Consider the following 23,522-nt stretch of genomic DNA (forward strand, 5'->3'; position numbering starts at 1 on the left):
CTTTAAAGGTTGTTTCCATCCATCCAAATATGGCCTTGACGGCAATTTTCTCCACATCATTCTTTCTCAATATTTCCCGATCTTTTGGGAGCTTTAGGGAAAATGTATGGGAAATAAAGACATTAATTAACAGTTGCCGCAAAGAATCGTATACAAAACATATCTATACTGATGGAGGGAAATGTTAAGTGCACCTCAGAGCTTATAGGGGGATGCCAACATACTAAAACATTTAGGTTCAGCAAAGCCTGTGGTTCTCAAATGTCCACATGCACCAGAGTCCCCTAGAGGGCTTGTGAGACTGCCGGGCCCACCCTGTTTCTGATTGAGTGGGTCTGGTGGGGTAAGTATGTGCTGCTGCTGGTGGTTGAGGGGCCCCAACACCCCTGCTCTGAGCATCTCCCCTTCTCTTCCTCATGCCTTCTCACTTCTGGACGTTGCCAAGATTGTTTTCCCTGGTCAACATCTTTGGGATCTGCCTCATTCTTCAATACTGTAGTCGAAGAGCTTTTATTCCAAAAACTCAGCAATTTTAGTAAGTGCTTATCATATCTATTTGCAGTGGCAGGAAAAGTTCTCCTTTTGGCAATAAGTTTATTTTGTCAGGCTTGTTAAGAATCTTACAATCCACACTCTTCGGTGAATCATTCATTTTCCTTGCTTCTTTTCGATGTTGCTGTTTCCAGGCATTTGACATTTGTCTGTTTGGGGATCTTAATGGAGTGTGAAAGCATCTCTGGACCATCAAAGCAGAACCCACTGATCCCCTCACCTCCCTCTGTGCCATTTCCCGATGGGGTAGGAACCCATCCTGACTGCTTCCACCATCAGTAACTCTACTAGCTGGCACAACCGGAGCGGGAGACAAGGAAACACGGACAAGTAAGACAGCTCAAGCATTAACAAAGGAAGCAGCTGACACCAGAGCAAGCTCCTTTTACCATCCCTCCTGCCACCCCACGAATCATGACGGATCCTGTAAACTGTGCCCCCAACCAGACCACATCCACAGTCCCTAGAGTAAGCCATTCTGTTCTCACGCTGGCTCAGAAAAGGTTCACCAGACTTAGGGAATACTGACTGCGGCTCCTAATGCTGAGACTTCTACAGAGCCCTGTCCCCAGGAAACAAAAGTGTATGGCCCACACCACAATAATGAGGCCAAACTTAAGAAAAGACCTGAAATGAATCAAACATCACCTGGAGCCCAAGCAGAGAGGCCATGGCATCAGCACTGACACTGCCAGCCTTGCTCCTTTCTCTTGTTCAATTTCAAGTGACAGAGATCTGTGATGGCTCTGCTCCTCTGCGGCTCCATAACTTCCAATGCTGTGGTCTAGACTGGGTCTCTGATGCCAAAAAGCAAAAAGATAGGTCACAGTCCTCTACATGGGAATCATGTAAGTGGTTTAATTACCTATTGTCAGTGTGGAGCTTTACTCATTATCAAAGGACGCCACCAGCACCAGAGAATAAGAAATTTTATTTCAGCTTTTGGTCATTTTGCTGCCAAAACAGCCTTGTTTGCAGCCTGTTTCACAGCCCAGCAAAACAAATTTTCAACTGCATTTGATTTCAAAAGAATTCAACGTTAAATGTGCCTTATTTATCAAGCACACACCACTCAATAAAGACCACACTCTGCCTCTCCTAAATTTGGCACCATGTAAACAGCTAATTCTCTCTTCTGCACAGGTGTTACCAAAAAGCAACACAAGAGTTTTGATGCAAATGAACTTGTTCCCTTTAAAATGCTGTATCTGAAAAATAATCTCAAATTCCCTTGTAAGCAAAAAATTTTTAGGGATTTTTAGGAATGATGTTCATACAAGTGGATAATATCTTGACTTTTGCTCCTTGTGGAAAACGCAGAAGATTAGGATTCAGACAGGCAGACTGTGTGGCCAGCTAGGATGAATCAGAAGTTGGAAATACATAAAAACTGTGGAACTCAGCTTTGTTACTACTTTTAGGCAGATAAAACACATGTGAGCTCCATGATTATTCTCAAAGGAAGTCATGCTATCAGTTTTTTTAAGAGACTACAAAACCTGATTTTGAAATTATATCTTTCGTTAAAAGGTAACAGACTTTACTCAATGTATGATATCATACACTTTGCTACATAAAAAAGAAATTTAAAATTTATGGTTCAAAAAAACACTCAATTCTAAGGTTATTCCTCTGGAATTGACTCATACAGAAAACAAGCGAAGTAAGTTGGTTAATAATTCTGTCAGCATGCTCATGCAGCAGCTTAAAATGAGAAGCACAATTTACAACCCTGTGTTGCAAAGTATTAATAGCTGTTTCTTAGGCAATTAATTTTCTTCCCCACTTATTACAGGCATATCTGGCATTTTTGGATAATCCCCATTGAATGTATTCAAAGTAGAAAAGCATGCCCAAGAAAGATGATAAACATTCATGACACACGGATTCAAAATTATGGGTCTCAGAGTGACTCAGATATACCAAGGGAAAACAAAAGATTATAACCCAGGGCAGAGGAAGTCCGAAAGTCTGGGATTTTAGTCTTGGCTTGATCATGTGATTTTTTTGGCAAGTCGCTAAACTCTGTGACCATTCTTGTCTCTCTAAAATGGCAGTACAACCTAGAGATGTTAAAAATGTAAATAAAGTCATATATATAAGTTATTTGTAATCACAGGTAGTGCCAAGGCAAAAAGATGCTATCTGCACTGTGGAGATCTGAATAGGACATGATCACAGGACCCATCTCTGCAAGAGCCAGAGCCTAGTGTGAAGAAAATAAAATTATGCCCGTGTATTTTTCTCTTAAATCCAACAAATTATGTTACAAATGTGTCTCAGGACACGATGGGGACTAGGTAAGAATGCACATATGACAATAATGCACATATGATAATAAAACCCCCCCTTCGTCGCTAAAACAATATAGTAGTGCCATTTCATATTCAATAGGCACTTTATTTTCTGTACTGCCCTGGATGCAGCCCCAAGGGGTGACAGGAGAACCAGGGGTGGCTCCCAGGGATGCAGGGTTGGCTTTAATGCTACTCCTCACCTCCTAATCTCCCTCCTGCCCCTCCCTCCACCAGACTCCTCGTTATGAACTGAAGGACGTGTTCTCCCTCTCACAGAAAGTGCCATTTAAATCAGCTTCAAGTCCCCCCTCCCAAACAGAGTCACACCCAAGCATCAACAAGGAAATCCTGGAGTTAAACACTGATACATAAGGACTATCATTTTTAAAGGGAACACAACGGAGCAGCCCACCCCACGTTCTGTGCGAGGAAAAGAGACAGCTGCACTTCGGGGAAAGGAGGCTCTGTCCCACTCGGCACCTATTCAAGCACAGAAAATATCCAGGGGCAGGGCTGGGAGTTCCTCTGGGACGTTGCCAGAGAAGTGGGCACTTAGAGAACAGTTTCTCTGTATTTCAGAGTGAATGTACTCAATTCATATAAAAAAAGAACCCTTCCGTCAACCAGGCCCCCAAATGACACTCACGATAATACTTCAGAAAGGGCGGCTTTTCTCCAGCAGCTCAGGCAGCCACTGATTCCTCATTTTGACAAAGTAGCATCCAACTTCAGGCACAGCCGTATATATAACTCCACACGCAGCTGAGCCGTCATAAACACACCAAGTATAAAGGCGTGTCAAAAAGACATTTTTCTCCCCAAAGTATGGCCCTGAGAAGCCATTATTATAATAGAGTGTGGATTTCTGCTGCAGGTTATTGACCTATAAGCTAACAATAAAAGTCCCATTTCGTACATAAAAGCTTATACTGTGACATGAAGTATTAAGACACGATCCACTGACTATTTTAAGTTTGCAAAACAACTCCACCACTTCTTCATTACAGCATGAATGTGCACATCCTCCTGTGGGAGAACAGCAACTCCGGAGACACGGCGAGGTACAGTCCAGCCACCGAAGATCCCATGAGGCTGTCTAGGAAAATGGAAGAAGTTCCCACTGTCCGTGCTGCTGGAGTCTCCTCTGAGGCTCCCGAAGAAGAACGTGGTGAATTTGGCTTATGGCACTCTCAGTGAATCAAGACCAGGCTCAAAGGCAAACTCTATCTCCTGTAAACACAATGCCACACACAGGTCTCAACTCAGTGTTTACATCTGTCCAGAACTGGCTACAAATTTGGGACTTCCTCAAATGGTATTAAAAGCTCTACATAAAAAGTATGCAAAAGCAGTTACTAGTTTTTCAGGAAAAGAGACATACCTGCTAAAAGCAACAGCTCTGTACACAGGGCTGTAGGAAGCTGCTGGGACTACAACAGCAATGTAACAAACACAACATAGGATGACCTTTTTTTTTTTTTTTTTTAAATTGCTGCTGCAATACTTTACTTTAAAAAAAAAACCAGAAAACCAAAAAACAGATTTCCACATGATTTCGTAAGAGAAAGAGTCCACTGCTTTGTGTGAAAGAAGGGTCATCCTGGCGGTGGAAGGACTGGGAATGTCAATTACGATATGCGAGATTCTGTGATACCAAGTTTAGGATGCGTTTCACAGCATCCAGTGGGCTCCTGGTGGGCGGGATCCTGCTCTCTAGCTGTATCCGGAGCTCTTTTCTGGTGGCATTTTAAAAAACGTAGCTGGAGCGGAGTCAGTGGCTTTCTCTGCGGCAGAGGTCCTGACCAACCACTCGGGGTTTGGAGATTTCGGGACCTGTGATGCTGGCGTGCTTGGTTCCGCTACATCCACGTGAACTGGTAAGGTGGTTACAATGAAAGAAAGGAAGAAAAGATCAAGGGGAGACAAATTAGAATCCGAGACACTGCAATGCACAAATCTCGGAATGTCTTTATTTTTTAACCTATGAATCCAAGTGGCTACACGTTTTTTTTTCCCTTTCCAAAAATACATACATACATACATACATACATACATACATAAAGGCAAATTTCAGAGAGAGAGTAAATATTTCTCTACCTGAGAAAATGGGTTGAACAGAACAAATAAATAAATTCAGTCACACAAATTCATAAGACAGTCATGATCACTTATCGAGCACCCACGAGCCAGGCACTGTGCTATGTAAGTACTGTCCAACCAGAATCTGATTTCCTAATGCAAACCCTTCCAAGTAGGACTGTCATCTCCATTTTCTTGATCAAAAACTGAGGCAGAGAAGACAGCAGATACACTGCTCGGGGACACAAAAGAGCTAGTTAAGTAGCAAGATTTAAACTCAGATACTGGACGTCAAGCCCTTAGGCTCTTTCTGTTATATCCCATGCCTCCAGTAACACAGCATTTCCAATAAATAGCATATCATAAGAAAAATCACACAATTAGGCCCAGTGTTTTTCAATAAGGACACCAAAGACATTCTGGACATGATAATCATTGCTTGTGCAGGGCTGTGCTGTGTATTTTCGAAAACTTACCATTCTGGACGCCATCCACTGAATGCCAAAAGGACTCCTCAGTCATTGTGATGACCAACACTGTCCTCCCATTTCCAAATGCCCCCTGAGCTGAGTGGTACAAACCACCATCACGCCCACTGCTTGAGAGTGAATGAATATACACTAAAATACAGCAAAGTCTAGAAAATTTTCATTTTTACTTGTCACTCAATTAATTTCACCCCTAGAAATGTAACTAGATCAATAATTTTCAAGTTGTGGGTCCCAAAATCAATTTAGTAGGCCATGACCAGTCCTTTTCTTCTTAATGGAAAGGAATAGAATATGTCAGAGCAAACCCAAGAATTTATTTCATATTTACACATACACTCACATACATATTCAAACACGAATTTCTTACTGTGAGTTACTGCAAAAAACAATCCGCAGGCTATTTCTCTGTGGCACATATACGAGAGGTTCTTGAGGGCAACAGCTTTCAAACATGTTGGAACCTCACCCATGGCAGCAAGAAATACATTTGACACCACAACCCAAATCTCAGTCTCTCCCTCTCACACAAACACACACACGTGGGCACACACTCACTTACTCATATTTGGCTGAAAATAAATTTCACAAAACTGTACTTACCGTTACTATATGGTATTCAACTGCAATGGGGGAAAAACCCCTTATCCTAGGGAAACTGGGGGTTTTTGCTTTATATTTTTTAACTATAATATTATTTTACTATGGTAAAATACAGGTAACACAAAATTCACCAATTTAATCATTTCTACGGGTACAGTTCCGTGGCATTACATATATTCGCACTGCTGTACAAGCATCACCACGATCCACACCCAGAACTTCTTGACTGGCCCACTGGGAAAGACTGTACCTGTTAAACAGTAACTGCTACTCTCCTCCTTCCCCAGCCCCTGGCAGCCACTGTTCTACTTTCTGTCTGCACGTATTTGACCATTTGAGGTACCTCGCACAACTGGGATCATGCAGGATTTATCCTTCTGTGCCTGGCTCATTGCCTTTAGTATTATGTCCTCACCTGTGCTGTAGCATGTCAGAGTCTCCTTCCTTTCCAAGGCCAAATAATACTCCCCTGTATGTATAAACCACATTTTGTTTATTGATTTATCCAGCAATGGACAGAAGGGTGCTTTCCACGTTTTAGTTCCTGTGAATAATGCTGCTATGAACATGGATGTACGAATTATTTGTTTGAATCCACGCTTTCAATCCCTTTGGGTAAATACTTAGAAGCAGAACTGCTGCAGCATATGGTAGTCCCGGGCTTACAACTGTGACAAGCCACGACCCTGGGCCCCACGGCGGCTGCACTATTTTACATTCCCACCGGCAACGCCCAAGGGTTCCGATTTTTCTCCATCTTTCCTAACATTTCTGGGTTTTCTGGTCCTTGACAGAGCTATACTAAGGAGTGTGAAGCAGCCCAGAATCACTTTTGCACACGTTCTCTCAGAGAACACTGCAGTATTTTTCACAGTGGCATAAAATGGGATATAATCCAAATGTCCATCAGAAATGTTTAATTATAGTGTACTCAGCACAGTCATACAATGGAATACCAGATGTATATGGCAGTAAAAAAAAAAAAGGGGGGGCCATTTTAGCAGGACAAATCATGAATGAATCTCAAAACATAACTCGGTGAAACTTATAACTTATAAAATAAGACATCCCATTTACACAAGCCTCCAAAGAATGCTAACTAGACAATATACTGCTTAGAGAGCTATATATGTCTGTTAAAGCTAGCTGAAAAAAATCCCCAAAGAATGATAAATGATTAGCAAAAAAGCCTATTCACATAACAAAAAAACCATATGAGGATAATGGTTACCTACGAGGACAGTGGGAGAACTGTAAAGGTGATGCTCATGTTCTTGAAGTGGATGGTAGGTACACGGATATTTGCTATTACTGTTTTTCCTGACACCTTATCTATTTTCCATAAATTTTCTTTCATAGCCCTTCAATATTTACTATAAAGCATTTTTAACTTTAAAAACCATTTGAACTTTAAAAATAAAAAGAGGCAATAAGAATCTGTCCTACGACACCTGAGACAAGGGCCAACCTACAATGGAACTACTGAATCCAATCACAGGGTTTTAGAATAACTTTCAACTTTAAGATTCTATTCACTTATTCATATAAGAAACGCCAAGTGAGGTCCTTCTCTGAGCTGTGTATTATTTTAGATGCTCAGGTTTCAGAAGTGAGCAAAACAGATTAAAAACTCCTGCTCTTGCAAATGCCCCTCTAGCATCGCTGGCCTGGTATTTGGAATCCGATGTACCGAGTTAACAGATTAACTGCTGAGTACCCTTCCAACAGATGCCCGAAGGACATATAACCTACCCCGGAGACAGGAAGGTCAGAAGAGGCTTTGAGGATGGCCAAAATAGGGCTCTGAATACAATGTCTTATCCTTCCCCGACTCTCCTTTATCTAAAGGAGGGACATGTTTAATTTTTGAAAGAATGGGATTTGTACACCAAAGGCTCCATTCTTGTCATTCATCTCATGGACATGAAATCTGATTTTCATCTGAGTTCCTTGTGCTTCTTATAGCCACTTCATCTCAAATCTTAGAGAAAATAACCCATTTTTTTCTTTTCCAAGTACATTCTTTAAGAGCATAGAGGGCCATCCCACTTCAGCGTGAGTTACAAACTTGCCCTGTTCTGGTGTTACTGAAACAGAAGCAGGTTTATATGGTTACTCACTAAAATCCAAGGGTGGCTCTGTGTACCAGATACCTGTGTAGGTTATAAAGTCATAAAGGGAAGGGGAGTGGAGATAAAAAGGAAATAAAGATGCTATCCTTTCAAGAAGGACCTACTTGACCACGCCAATGAAAAGCTCTGTTTCCCTGGCCTTTCCTGAGTGTTAATGTAAAAAGACAAGGAAGACAAGCTACTCCTTTCTGCTCTTCACTTCTCTAGCCTTATTAATACCTTTAAATTCAGTCAATCTCAACTCAAAACTTTCCACCAGTGGGGGAGGGGAAAAGGGAAAAGATTTGTGGCTGCATGTTTAAGAAAGAAGCTGAATTCATCACAGTGACAGGGGAGAGTGTTGGCAGAGATCTGAGCTATTTATTCTTTTAGGAAAATCCTATAAAGAATGACACAAGGAAGCCTCTATCTGCAGTCTTGTTCATCACACTGGTGAAGAGTCCGATAACAGATGTATGCAGTAGCGTGATTTAGTGCCAGGAGCTGGCCCCTGATGTGTATTAATACAGCGGCAAAGCGGAACGCACCTCTCTTCATCACTCATTTCTATAAAAGAGGTGGAATCCGAGATGGCCCGATGTTAGGCAGAGCAAGCCCATTTGTTCTACTGACTGATGGCGCGGGCTCGGGCTATGTCCTTCACCTCCATGGGGCACTCAGGTTGTGGATAGAAAAAAAAAGAAAATGTTCAGTGAAGCAGACCTTAGTCAACAAGTGAGAGGAGGAGTGGGCTCAGGAGGAGAAATGTTTAATGCTCAAGCCTTGCTTAATCCCTCCCAGTAACATTTCCTGATTTGGGTATGGAACAAGGTTTTTAAACTCTTCTCACAGTTCTTGTCTTATGAACAACTAAAAGCTAAGAACAGAAGCTAGATATTGAGGGGGGAAAAAAAGAACAAAAGATGTAAGAAGGGAGACTGTTGTAATGCTTCCAATATCATAGGCTGGATTTTGATGCAGTCAGTTTGGGACCAATGCTATCTTACACAACACAGAACACCTAAAGTGTGGAAGAGGGCAGCTCTCGAAGTCATAGGAAAACTGATTTGAACTTGGCTTGCAACCATGGAGAAGTGATTTAACCTCTGCAATCTTTAATTTTCTCATGTGTAAATTAGGAATAAAAACAGCATCTACCCTTTAAGTTGTTGCAAAGATTAAGTGAAATAATACAGGCAAAGTAATCAGCTCAGGCCATGGCCACAGAGAAATCACTGGAAAAAATTCACTGTAAATATCAGATGTAAGATTAAGATTGTCCAGTAAGGGGACGCCTGGGTGGCTCAGTGGGTTAAGCCGCTGCCTTCGGCTCAGGTCATGATCTCAGGGTCCTGGGATCGAGTCCCGCATCGGGCTCTCTGCTCAGCAGGGAGCCTGCTTCCTCCTCTCTCTCTCTCTCTGCCTGCCTCTCTGCCTACTTGTAATCTCTGTCTGTCAAATAAAATAAATAAAATCTACAAAAAAAAAAAAAAAAAAAAAAGATTGTCCAGTAAGAACCATTACCAAGCAGCAACCCTAAAGAGAAGCTGAAAGAGGTCAATTGTGAAGTATGCTGACACCTACTGCGTTAAGGGAGAGAGAGAGAGTTCCCTAGCTCTCTGAGGTCTCTTCTTCATGCATCAATCAACTATTCTGATCTATATAATATAGAGTATTTCCTGAAGAAAATACAGTATCTATGATATACTCAATTTCCTCAGAGTGAATTCACTATCATCGAGAAAATAACTGGGTATTTCTGAGAGGTCCTACAAAGAGATATGCTCTTTTTGTCCAAAGAAATTCCTCCACTGCACTGAAATAACACAAAAATTTCCTTGTTACTGATTATGTTTAACTATCTTCTTCTAACTCCAAAGAAAAATACTGATAAACATCCAATATTCTTTCTGATATAATTACTACCCCCCATTTTTTAAGGACAATATATGTAAAGAGCATAAATCATAAACATACAGCTCAATGAATTTTTACATATGATATACCCATGTAATTCTTATCTAGATATGACATACAGCATTTCTCAGAAGACTTCTGATTATGTCCTCTCCTAATCGCTACCCCTCACCAAAGATAACCGCTATTTTGGTTTCCAAACAACGGGCTTTGGCCAGGAAACTAAAAGGTTTTAACTTGAAAAACAGTTTTTAATTAGAAAGTTCATGACTGGTAAAGTATTAGCACTCTACTACACATAAAAACAGTGCGAATGTACTATATCGTGTGCCAAGTAAAAAAGTAAATAAATCCATGTTTGGCTACCGACTATACCATCACCCTAACTGGATTTTCATTAACACAGACCTAATTTCCTATCTGTGCTAGAACAAAAGCACAAATGACTGCGGATTGTGGATTGTGGAACACCGGGATTCAGACTCAAAAAGCCACATGACACAGTGAAAAAACACAGACTTCAGGGTTAGAGAGAACTAGGTTGGGATTCTTAAAATGTGTGTGACCTTGGGCAAATTACTTCTCACATTCTCATCTTCCCAAGTAAAATGGAAATAAAATGACCTACCTTATCATAAAGGTTAGATGAAAAGGTATATAAAACATAATTTAGTGCTTGACACACAGTAGGTGCTCAAGAAATGAAAATTACATACAGTTACCTGCATTTGGGCTGGACAGAGATGCTGTGGCCACAGGTTTCCGTTTCCTCTTGATGTCACGTGAACATGGGGGTCCCAAATGTATGTTTGCCTGTCTACAGATGTGAGGAAAAAAAAAAACATTGTTTTCAACTTTGTAATTCTTACTGTAAGACATTTATGTTCAGCCCAGATAAAATCCTTGACCCATTATAGACATAACACTAATAAGACAGGCACTGTTCTTTGTCATCAAGTGTCAAGCACAAGATTATTCAGAATTAATCATAACTCATTCTTCATGCACAATATAGACCTATTCTAAACTTTTTACTTAATTTCAGAATAGCAGACACTCAAGATTAATTTCAATAAATGTGTTTCATTACATGCTGATTTTTGTACAATTATTTTTCATAAAAACTATAACTGCAATTGTTCTAAACTCACTAATGAAATACCTACTCCCAAGTGGTAATATATTGAAAAGTTTAATGCTGCATGAACACAGAAATTTGTGTAGAATTTTAATAGGAATTTTAACCCTTCTGTTGCTACAATCTGGATTTTTAATAGTGTCTATATCACAAGTTAAGTAAGTTAGATTTCTGTGATTTTTAAAAAAATTACTTGCTAATAATATATTCCCTCATCTGAATATTCAGCTTATATTAAAAACAAAACAGTGGGTGTTCCAAAGCTGGAAAAAAGCAAAAGACTGTCTGAAAGACAATGAACCTCATACTGCAACAGCTGGTCACTATGTTAGTTGCCCACTTCCTCCTTCCTCAAACTAGACAGATCCTACCGCTGATTAAGGACCAAACTGATTATCACCTTTACACAAAGCTTTCCTTGAACATTCAAGGCCTTACTGACCATGATCATTATTTAACTGGTAAACATATATCTTGTTTCCCTAATGAGGCTTAATTTCCTTGAGAACAGGGACCATGTTTATACTTCTTTGGTAATTTTCCAATGATCCACCAACCTCAGCACAAGGCACTCAGCTGACGGCCATTAAATATCTGTTGACAAGAACTGATATAGATGAGTAAAAGCTTTAAAAACCAAGTAGCCAACTGTACACTTAAAGTGGTTAAAATGGGGCACCTGGGTGGCTCAGTGGGTTAAAGCCTCTGCCTTCAGCTCAGGTCATGATCCCGGAGTTCTGGGATCAAGGCCCGCATCAGGCTCTCTGCTCAGCAGGAGCCTGCTTCCCCCTCTCTCTCTCTCTCTGCCTCCCTCTCTGACTACTTGTGATCTCTGTCTGTCAAATAAATAAAAAATTAAAAAAAAAAAGTGGTTAAAATGGCAAATTCTGTATCCTGTATATTTTACCACAGTTTTTAAAAAATAGCCAGAGTCCGTAACATATAAAAAGGAATCTAATAAAATTATACCAGATGAACTCCAAATTGGTAGTCCTAGCTTGGGGAGTTAAGTCTCAAATAAATGATCGTAAAACGAGAACCTCAGTCAAATCTAAGAGCACCCAGCTAACAAAGCACCAAGACAATTACTGAATGGACAAATTTTCCTATTAAGAGGGCCCCCAATCTGGCAACTTCCATAGTTTAAAAGCATGCATGTATATAGTTTTTTTCTCTACATTCAAAAGCTTAAGAATCGATTCACTTTATAAATGAGAAAAGAATTTAACTGCAATCATAAGATTTTTGGAATGCAAAGAGCACTACAATAGGCAGAGATTTACAGTATAAAGCCTGTGTTTTGGAAAATTCCATCCAAGTCACTGCATATTGATACGTCTCTCCTGTATACAGAAAAAAAGTTAACTTTTGAGTATCCCATGAATAGTTAATTCTGAATGCCCAAAGTGAAATGTAAATTTAAATGTGTAAATTAGGGGAAAACAGTTCATTTTTCATAACTTAGCAATGTCCTGGGACTAAATCAACATGTTGATTTAATAGTAAGAAATACAGATGACAGAATATCAAAGGTAGACAGGCCTTCAGTCTACATGGAAAGAAGATAATTCCTTTGAAGCCAAAAACACAGACAGAAAAGAGAGTGACCCTACAGAATTTTGGTTTCTGTGAAAACAAGAGAAATGTACAGAAATGTACAGAATAGGGCTTCCATCTTTTCCACGAACAAGGTACTTGAGTACATACAGATTCAAACTCAAAAACTGGTCACTTTAATCCAATCATGCTGCTCCTGAAGCACTTCAGAGAGAAACAAGTCAAATAAAGGGTAACAGTTTATATTCATGCTTCTTTCTTCTTCTTTCTTTCTTCTTCCTTCTTCTTTACCTTAAGAAGGACTCCCCAAAACTTTTTAGGTTAAACGTTAACATCCTTTCTTCAAACTAAACTCTGTTATTAGACGTCGAGATAGTGGTTACCCTTGAGCTGGGGGACAGAGGGGAGGAGGGACAGTGACTAAACGAAGCACCAGGAGCTTTTGTGGTTCTTTCTGATAATGATCTGCTTCTGGATCTGGATGAGGGTTACCTGAATGTGACTTCATTATCCTTCATTAAAAAGTTTAATTAAGGGGCACCTGGGTGACTCATCCATTAAGTGTCAGCCTTCAGCTCAGGTCATGATCCTGGGATTCCGGGATCCTGGGATCAAGCCCCGAATTGGGCTCCCTGCTCAGCGGGGCGTCTGCTTCTTCCTCTCCTTTTCCCCTCTTCCTTCAAGCCCCCGCCCCCCACTGCATGCTGTCTCCTTCTCTATCAAATAAATAAAATCTTTAAAAAAAAGTTTAATTAAAAAAATGCAAAACATTCTTTTTTCCCTCTATTTTCTTCATTGCTTCTTCAAGATCAATATAAAATGCTGAATTTTATGAGACAGATGCAAAATGAAAAGTATAAGAAAAGTACTCAAAAGAGTTTTAAGATATTATCTCTCAGAGTATCCACTGGGGCTGAACAAAATAAATACTGCCTTTTATTTACACACCATCCATCATTTTCACAGCTTTGCATGTTCGATAGATGTCAGTAAGACAGTTAAGGGACCACATCATCCCTCCTTTATTGACCTAGTCAGTAACATTTATCTCACATTTTCAGAAATGACACATTTGGGAATAAAAAGATCAAATCATTTATGTACGAAAATATTTACATTTTTAATCATTTTAAATGGAAATAGGGTGCTTTTTAAAATGCTTATTTGTTTTAGTAAAATGAAAGTAAGTATTACTTATAGCTACCCTGATGCATCTAGATTATTACACGGCCCTCACTACATCTGGCAGCATCCTTAGGGGGCTACTGTGGACACAAAGGCTCAGGTGGTTCTTCCCATGCCCCGCCCCTCTGGGCCCTGGTTCCCAGATCCCTACATTGGCCTGCTCCATGATGGCGAGGGCTTCAGGGTTAATTGTCCCTACATTAAATGACCCCTTACTGCTAAGCCTCCAGACTGTTACTTGTTTCTGCGGCAAATGATCTACTTCTACTACCCCACTTCCACTCTTTAAAAAAAAAAAAAAAAAGATTAATTATTTATTTACTTACTTACTTACTTGACAGAGGACAGAGAGATCACAAGCAGCCAGAGCAGCAGGCAGAAAGAGAAATGATCTAATATCCCATTCCCAGTCTTTTTTTATTTTTAAGATTTATTTATTTATTTGACAGGTAGAGAGAGATAGAGATATCACAAGTAGGCAGGACACAGGCAAGGTTGGGGGGCAGGCTCCCTGCTGAGCAGAGAGCCTGATGTAGGGCTCAATCCCAGGACCCTGAGATCATGACCTGAGCCTAAGGCAGAGGTTTAACCCACTGAGCCACCCAGGTGCTCCTATTCCCACTCTTAATTGTTAGCCTGAACATGCTAAAATCCTTCAAATTTTGTAAATTCCTCTGGTGATAACTCAGGAAAGAACTAAAGGCTTTCTAAGGAAGCCAGGTAATAAAGCTTACAAAGTCAACCACCTTATTTTGCCGTAAAAGTACTTTTTGCCTGAACTATTTCCTTTCTACTCTGGAGTTTTTCTGCATCTTCATTATTCACTGCTTTTACTGAGGTGAGACAGTCCCTTCCCTAAAGGACCTTGTAGCCTAGTCTTATTTCCAGCCATACAGCTTTTCTAGTTAGAATCTGGATAACAGAGAAACTGAGGCAGGGATAAAGAGAAGCCACATTCATTCCTAGAATTCAGTTTAATGCTCTTTCCCTCATAACACATTTCTCTTAGGACCATTTCCAGGTTGGAGAGCTATTTTGTAAGAAGTGAAATAACATCACACCTTAGGTCTGAGTACAGAAGAGATACTTGTCTCTCCCTATATCCCTTCCTAGCAAAGATCTGGGAAAGGAAGAAGAGAAACAGTCAAATTATTACAAAGAACAGCAAGACATTTTCCTTCTTTTCGGTTTTAAGTGAACACTAGAAATGGAAGACTTCACAGCTTGGGAAAAATCTATTTTTCCTTTTGAGGGCTTTGTCTGCCTTGGAAAAACCTTGGAGGACAGAGAGGGAAGAAAACCCAGAAGCTTGGAGACCCAGAGCTTCGGGAAATCACAAAGGAAGCTGAGTGCTTAGAGCAAGAAGACTCAAAGGAGACAGGAAATGGAAGCTGCCACCTGTATAGCACATTCCAAACATGAGGACACCCTGTTCGGGAGTGGAGAAAAATCTGTGTGGTGCTGGAAGGGCCCCCTGTGTTATTTTTGGGAACCTGAGCATGGAAGTATGCACCTGCTGCAGCTACAGCCTCCTAATCAGAGGCAGTTCCAATTTTTGTGTGTCCCCAAATAATTCCTCATCAGTAACTCCAGACATAAAGACTGAAAAAAAGGAAACAAAATAAAATATTGACCTCTCCCCACCCTCATTTTCACGCAGGTGTATATGGCTCCCTTTCTTTAATTTGTGTTATTTTATTCATACAGTATGTCTGTCTACTCTCACAAGATAGAAACTGAAAAGGGTCAACACACAAGCAGCTCTCACAAAGGACAGGGAAAGTCAGAGCTTCCCCTTCTCGCCAATACATGGTAGGTAGAAAGGGTAGAAGACTTAACTAGATTTTTAAGAGTGGTATGTAGTCGCTCCTGCACTGCAAATCATGTACTGTGTGTGGAGGGAAGGAATCGTTCAACAATGCAGGGAGCAAAAGGCTAAGTATCACTTAAGCTGAAATTTCCACCAAATCAAAACTTCCTTCTCAGTTGGAGTGGCAATGGTTATCAGAATCACGTAAGGAGACTTTTACGAAACACACGTGCCCCCTCCATGTTGGGGTGAGAGAAGAACCAATATTACGCTTACTCTGAAATTTCTCCTCGGGTAATTCCAATAAGCTTCTACCTACTGTGAAAAGTACTGAGTTAAAAAAGAAAAAAGAAAAAAGAAAGAACGAAATGCCAAATTCTCAAAGCCAAACTAGTTAATAAAAAAGATCTAAAAATTTAACCTAAAAAATAACAGAAGGATTAAATGAAAATGGACTGAAATAAAAACGCTGTTCCCTAGTATACAAACAATTACCCTAGAGAAAAGAGAAGGCTACCCTGGTTCTGTTTCATCTGATCTGGGCCTCGGAGTTCGTGGGGCACTCCTCCTTTCACAGCCCAAGTCCTTCCCCTAAATGCACCCCATTCAGCAGGACTGGCCAAAAGGAACTGATGATGGGTTGGGGGGGGGGCGCGGGGAGTCAGCATTAAAAGCAGAAAAATACATTCTTTAAAAATTCTTACTCCAGGAAAAGTAACTAAATTCATTTCATGGCTGTGAAGGTGAATGCTGAAGATTAGCAATTAATTGAAAGAGTATTCTGTATATCTACACATAAACACAACATTTCTCTTTCACTTTTTAGTGGAGGTAACTCAGAGATCAGGTGTGTTGTTAAACGGCAGGGTTACTTAGGAAACTGGGCAGATCATTATGTCCCTGGGGCAGGAATGTACTTTTAGGGGGAAAAAAAAATTACTTTGAGAAATACATGCATGTTTAATAGAACCAATGTTGGCAAAAAAATAACTGAAGTGGCTGCTTTAGATTTAAGAACAAAGATGTTTAGAGTCACTCCTAAGGAGTGAAAACAGTCTTTACCCGCCAATGGCAAGCCAATTTAAGGAAGAGTTCACCTTCAAAAATTCACTCGTTTTAAAAACCCACTGAAAAGTTCACGTTTTTAATACGGGAAATAAAAATAAAATTTACTGTGAGAATGTATTTATTTGCTGTATTTTTTTTTCTTAAGCACACACAAACAAGTAGTATCAGAAAAAAAAAATTATTGATATTTCTAAGGACCAAAGGTCATATATATCATATATTCCAATTATTCTCCTTAATTACCAATCTATTCCCCTCAATTATTGTTAACACAAATTTATGGCGGCCTACCCTGTGTAAAGCACTCTAATGATATGGACAGGGTACACACAAATGACCGGGCTGAGGGCCTGACCACCCGGAGCTCACAGCATAGTGAGGAAGGCCGATGCGTCAAGAGCGGAAAGATACTAAGACACTGAGCTGTAATCAAAGAACAAAGTGCCAGGGTACAATGAAGAAAAGAGGATCAAATCGAGGGAAGTAGAAAGGCCCCTTCCTCACATGTGATTTTATCTTCAGGGTTAATGGACATTTATGAAACACCCAGTAGGGGAACTATTTTCTCAGATTGCACAGAGGACAGGGGCCGGGCCTGACACTAGCAGCCGCTAGTGAGAGCAAAGCACTTCACAATTAGAGGACACAGCCGAGGCTGATCGGACAGGAAGAGATCCCGGCAATTCCAGTAGTGTCTGCACTCAAACCTAACCCTCAGCAGTCCATGCCAAACAGCTCACCAGCGCCTGGAACTTCTCGGCACTCCTTCCCTCGGCCAGGCCGAGGCCGGCAGATCACGGAGCGTCTCCATGCCACCCGCAGCAGCAGCAAAGTTCTGCGTCCATTGGAGAGTTGGGCCGGTTACAGGGGCCAGGGAGTGAAAACGCTTTCATCACTCCGCTTAGGCATAAGATGCCAGCCGGCCGAGAGGGGCTGTCAACAAGACTATCCGGTGAAGGACAAAAGATTCAAGAGCTGTGCACTCTCGGAGGGGAAGTTCCAGTAGGACTGGGCAGCTGCATGGACACAGTCCCAGCACAAACACCCTCACACACGGCCAGAACGAAGGCGCTACGGAGGTGAGCGTAGCTGCGGCGCATCACGGCAGCCCCAGCAGATATGGGACTAATAAAAGGTTCTTTCCCCTAAGCCCTGAGGTAAAACCCGAGGCTGTTTACTATGGCTCCAAAGGTCAAAATTAATAGTGTGAATTGAGTCTTCTTCTCGCTCTTTGAAACTCCTTGTCAAGTGGCACGGCCAGCTGGGCACACAACTCTGATATGCAGATCGTAACGTTTGTGAACAGATAAAATGAATTCCAATGAGCACAGCCCATCATATTTCAACTCTCTGATGGGCAGGAAGGTCTCTCTCTTTTTTATCCACTGTCCAAATGCCTCTTCTTTTATAGTCCATTTGAGGCTATTTAAGCATCCCAAGAATCTGTACAACACCCCATTAGCAAATGACTCTGGAAGCCAACTCCAAGTTTATAAAACTGCCATTATCCTAAGGACAGGGTAGGGGTAGTGGCAATGTAAAATAAATAATCGTGTTAGCTACCAGTATGCTCAACAGTCAAATATGTGATTCCATTTTGATCTCCGCTAGCCCAATAAAAATGAGTATTTCCATTTTAAAGATAAGAAAATTGAGGTATAGGGAGGTTAAGGCACTTGCCCAAATAATGCCAAGGTTCTTACCCAGGACTGCCTCACACTAATACCTGCTAACGTGAGATTAAAAACTTAAAGGAGGTCTAAGTACAAGTGGTGATACGTTACCAAATCACCCCTTGTGAAAGAAAAAAGGTCAGGAAAGTTGGGGAAAACTAAAAAATGCCACAAGACACTCAAAAACCACAGCGCGTCATACAGAGAGCTGTAGCATTTGATAAGTTCTAGTTACGGTTTTCTACAGCAATCACGGTAAGAAAAGCTATCCTTCACAATCAATAAATCTCTCATTTTGGGAAAAGCTGCCTCCAGCACTAGCTCCTTATTACCATTCTAGAACTGTGTCCTTGACAGCAACACCACTGCCTCCACCTGAACACCGATCACACCATCTGCTGTTTGAGCAGCAGCAACTCCTAACACCGATAACAAGTATTACTACTTTAATACAACATCCCAATACCAGCAACCAAAACAACCAACCGAAAGAGCTGGTTCACGAAGCTCATCCACGTACCCTGCCGACTATCCAGACCCCCACCCAGCAAGCCCTCCCATCAGTGAATCACTGTGTGCCGGGCCCTGTGCTAGACCCTGACGTTCTCCGCTTCATTTCAGAAGTCGTCCAAAATGAAGTCCAGCGTTCCACCTCCCATAAGGAATCACACACACACACACACACCACCGAATCACAGAGCTGATTACGAAATGGGATTTCCTATTAAGAAAATTACAAAGCACCGGTCACAAAATCATATGCATTTAGGGCAACAGTTCATAACCTTGGCTGTGTATTAGAGTCACCTGGGAACTGAAAAATAATGCCAATGCCTCATCCCAGATCAGTTAAATCAGAATCTTCGAGTGGGGCTGAGCATGGCTCTAGTTTGTAAAGCTTCTCAGTAAAGCTTCTCAGGTGATTCAAAAGCGCAGTCGGAGTTGAAAAACACCAAATTCAAGTATTTCTAGAGTGGTAGTGCTGGAAACCTCACAACCCACGAATCTATTAGGCAGTGAAAGATCACAAAGACTCCCTTGCCCATCCACTGCACCTGCCATCTGGGCTGTATTAAAATGATACATCAATCTAGTGCTCTCTTAAAATCAGGGTCCCATCATTACCTTGTTTATAGCAATGAAATACTAAACAAGAGAGTACCTGAGGTCATGTGCACCCCCCCACCCCCTCCCTCCCACGCCCCCAGCGCTGAATGGCTCCAGCAGTGAGAGGGTGGCTGAGGGGTCCTGTCTCCTGAAGCTGAGTGTTTGGGTGAGTGGAACAGGCAATGTCCAGGCAGGAAGCAGCTTCAGCTCAGTAACCCGACAAGAGGAAACCTTCACAGTTCAGGCATGATTATCAAACTCTTTGTGCTCTTAAAGGAGAGTAATTATAGGCATGTGAAAAAAGGGAAGCACTCCCTGAGGAACTCTTCCTCACATGCTTCCCAAGAGGCACCAGGGCCATTAAAAATTCCATGATGAAGAGGAAAAACAGCCTGGGAACAGCCAGGAGGCAATACAGCAAATTAATACACCAGCCCTCCTCGGGGAAAGCTGTGATAAAACAGGAAACACTTTTCTCTTCGCAAAATAAAATTATACCACTAATGATAACATAGTCACCACACACACACACACACACTTCATTCTAATGATAGGTGTGAAATTCCCAAGGCTGCCCAGACGCTTTGAAAGAAATCTTTTCCTACTACAAATAAAATGGAACAAGAAAAAGATAAAATTTCCATTCGAAACAGTTTTTAATACAGTCATTCACCTGCCTCTTCCCTGCCACCATGGCTCTTTAACAGTCCTCGTTAGACACCAGGCTTTGTTAAATGGTGTCCACTCGGTGCAAAGTTCCAACCATCCAGCTCTGAAACCATCTTATCCTTCGGCCACACCGGAGCTAAATGGCTCCTTCTCAACTGACCCCTTGCTGGGCAGGGACCACCACCCCCACTCCCCAACTTCAAAGGAGTGAGAGGATGCCCAGAGGGCTCAAGGTTTCATCACCCACATTTTCTAAAAATTGCTTAGAGGTCACTTGCGCTGACCATTTCCCACAGAGCCGTGGCTGCCAAACTTTACTGACTGTGCTCCCCCATGAGTAAAACATTTGCACACACATCCTTTATGTATTTAATATATACATATAAAACAAAAATACATACTACCGGATGTCTCTATGTACAATTTAAAACAAAAAACCACTTTTTAAGGATCAGACAATAAATGGAAATTTAAAAAATGTCTTCTCCTACCCTGAAAGAATGCAACCCACTTTGCACCCACTGCCCTGGGAATGATATCTAAAAGGACAAAGACGAGCCAAAGCTGTCCACATTCTCTCACCTTGTTTGTAGTAATGGTCGAAAGCAATGAGCAGTATTTCCCTAGAGCTGACCACACTGGAAGCTCAGCCTAGACTTCCTTACTCTTCCAAGCCTGGCCACAAGCACTGCCAGCAGAAGGAAGACAATGATGTGGATAATAAGGATACATAAAGAAACAGAAAGGGGCACCTGGGTGGCTCAGTGGGTTAAGCCTCTGCCTACGGCCTCAGGTCATGATCTCAGGGTCCTGGGATCGAGCCCTGCATCGGGCTCCCTGCTCAGCGGGAACCTTTCTCCTCTCTCTCTGCCTACTTGTGATATCTCTGTCAAATAAGTAAATAAAATCTAAAAAAATAAAAAATTTAAAGAAACAGAAAGCTGACACCCACTCCAGCCAACAGGAGGCTTTAGACGCAACAGGGAACCTGATACAAGCTCAGCACAGCACCACACAGCTCTAAGTAACAGAAGTAAAGGGAGGAGGGCAAAGAATCCACTTTCTGCATCTGACAGGATATGGTGCTATTCATATAATCTTCCCAAAGAGCCATTATTTCACATGGGATTAAGACAAAAAGCTGGAGGACTGCTTTCCTATGCACTGAAATCTTGGGTCTTTCGAGACAGCTTGAGGATCACCACCTGTAAGAAAACCTCCCTGAGCCTCCGACTTAGAAGCCTGTCTTCAGGGCTTTGTATCATTCTGGTACGCGTTTTTACACACTGTTCCTCCACACTGTAACTGCTGATGTCCATGCCTGGCTTTCTCAAGAGAACGGAAGCCCCTGAAGGCGGGAGCTAAACAAAGAGCCTGGTGCACGGTACAGAGCCAGCAAGTGCCGAGTGAGTGAATGATGAACAAACAGCAAAGAGAAGGCCTTAGAGAAGTCATTTATTACTTTATTACTACTTCTCCAGTAGAAGCTCTAGCAGTTAGCAGTAGATTGGGGGCAGAATTTATTATTACAGCCCATAGTAGAAGTTCTCATTGGATCTGTGAAAGGATAATTTCTTGTGCCCGCACACCAACCTACGAACATATCCATTTAAGAATGAATTAAGAGAAGGGGAGAAAAAACCCGTATCAGAATTTTGGAAAGAAATCCTTTGTGCCACTAGAAATAATAAAAGTTCTGGGGTTCAGCCTATTAGCTCCTCTTTTGTGCACAATAACCTTGCTAGGGGATGCTACCATTAAAACCGTGTTTACTTCCCATGTCACCTAACTCCAGAGAATTTCTGTTGAAAAACGCAGGATTCATTCTGCCACGTCGGCAAAGGATTCATTCTGACAAATGTATACTGAAAGTCTAGTAAGTGCCAGACACTACGTTAGGTGCTGGGGATGTTATCAAGGAACAAGAAAAAACAAAGTCCCTACATGACGAAGCTTATATCCTAGTGAGAGAGACAGGAGAAAAAAGTTGTGAGGGGAACCCAACAGGCAAATTCATTACAGACTGTGATAAAGCTTCAGCGAAAAGAAATTGATGAGCAGAAAGCGGTGGATGTGGCCCCTTTAGACAGGATGGTCTGAGAGGTCCTCCCTGAGATGAGAAGTGGCCAACTGTGAGAAGAGGCTTAGCACGGGACTCCAGACAAAGGGAACAAGGGTGATGAACAAAACGGAGCTGAGCTTCCTGGCATGGTTGGACCTCTCCCCCAGCGAGGGGAGAGAAGTATATAAAAGGAGGCTGGACACGCAGGTGGAAGGCAAATTACACCGAGTTCTGCAGGTCAAGGGAAGGATCATTAATAATGTTCTTGGAAGATGGGGCTTTTAGCCAAATAGGAAATACAAGTCAGAAGACTTGGGGGTGCCTGCGTGGCTCAGCTGGTTAAGCGTCTGACTCTTGATTTCAGCTCAGGTCTTGATCTCAGGGTTATGGATTCAAGCCCCACGTTGTTAAAAAGAACAAAATAAAAAAAGAATCCATGCTCTAGTACAAGTCAGAAGATAGGTCACAGTTAAGACTTAAATCACTATTAGCCATGTGATCACAGGAAAGACACTTCAACACTCTGCCTCAGTCTCTGTATCTGTAAAATATCCACTGGCCTTTAAAGGTTGTTGTAAAGATCAAATTGGATATTATACACAAATATACTTAATAACTTGAAGAGTGTTGTAAAAAAGGAACGGGTCTTGTCTGGAAGAAAACCATCACCAGAAGATGCTTACCTGGCAGAGCAGTGTGCTGGTGAACATCTTCGGTGAGAAGCGTCGGTGAGAACATCCAAGGAGTAAAGGGGAGACAAGGGATTAAACTGCAGGAAAAAATGAGATTATTTTAGAACAGCTCCTATGAAAAGATCTGATCCCAGGGAGTGGCCTGCTGTTTGATTATTTTGCCCCCTGGACCCGTTTGACAATTTGATCATACGAATGACCACCATTCAGTGAAGTCGCAGCTAGGAACAGAGCACACTGATCCCACACACCTCAAAAAAAGGCTATTCCTTGGTAAGTAACAACTTTACAAAAACTTCTAATACATGACAATTACTTAAATGGCAGAAGATAGTACCTTCTATCTGACCTAACAGGAATTTATGCTATTGACTATTAGCTCTTGTTCCTAAGAAAACTAGCAAGAAGTTACCTTTTTATTTCCTTATCCTGGTCAGTGCTTCCAGTAAATAATGGTTAACACATACCAACAGTCGTTGCTCATGGAAACAGAACTAGATTAAGAATCCCTAAC

At 41.5% G+C, this 23,522-nt stretch overlaps 1 protein-coding gene across 5 annotated transcripts in view; it reads right to left on the reverse strand.

The window, feature by feature from the left end:
- Positions 1 to 1,463: 1,463 nt before the first annotated feature.
- GPATCH2L (G-patch domain containing 2 like) overlaps positions 1,464 to 23,522 on the reverse strand; it is a 54,433-nt gene continuing 32,374 nt past the window's right edge. For 3 of the 5 annotated variants that reach the window (XM_032344865.1, XM_032344869.1, XM_032344866.1), the window contains exons 8-10: positions 23,000 to 23,085; positions 10,770 to 10,864; positions 4,863 to 6,488 (exon numbers count right to left, since the gene is read on the reverse strand). In XM_032344865.1, the coding sequence (XP_032200756.1) occupies positions 6,325 to 6,488; positions 10,770 to 10,864; positions 23,000 to 23,085 (345 nt within the window). In that variant the 3' untranslated portion in view covers positions 4,863 to 6,324. Of the gene's footprint in view, positions 4,724 to 4,862; positions 6,489 to 10,769; positions 10,865 to 22,999; positions 23,086 to 23,522 lie in introns of those variants that run through there. The other 2 variants (XM_032344867.1, XM_032344870.1) reach the window with 1 other exon arrangement.

Source organism: Mustela erminea, chromosome 5, assembly GCF_009829155.1.
Source record: "Mustela erminea isolate mMusErm1 chromosome 5, mMusErm1.Pri, whole genome shotgun sequence".
In the NCBI taxonomy this organism is placed as follows: domain Eukaryota; kingdom Metazoa; phylum Chordata; class Mammalia; order Carnivora; family Mustelidae; genus Mustela; species Mustela erminea.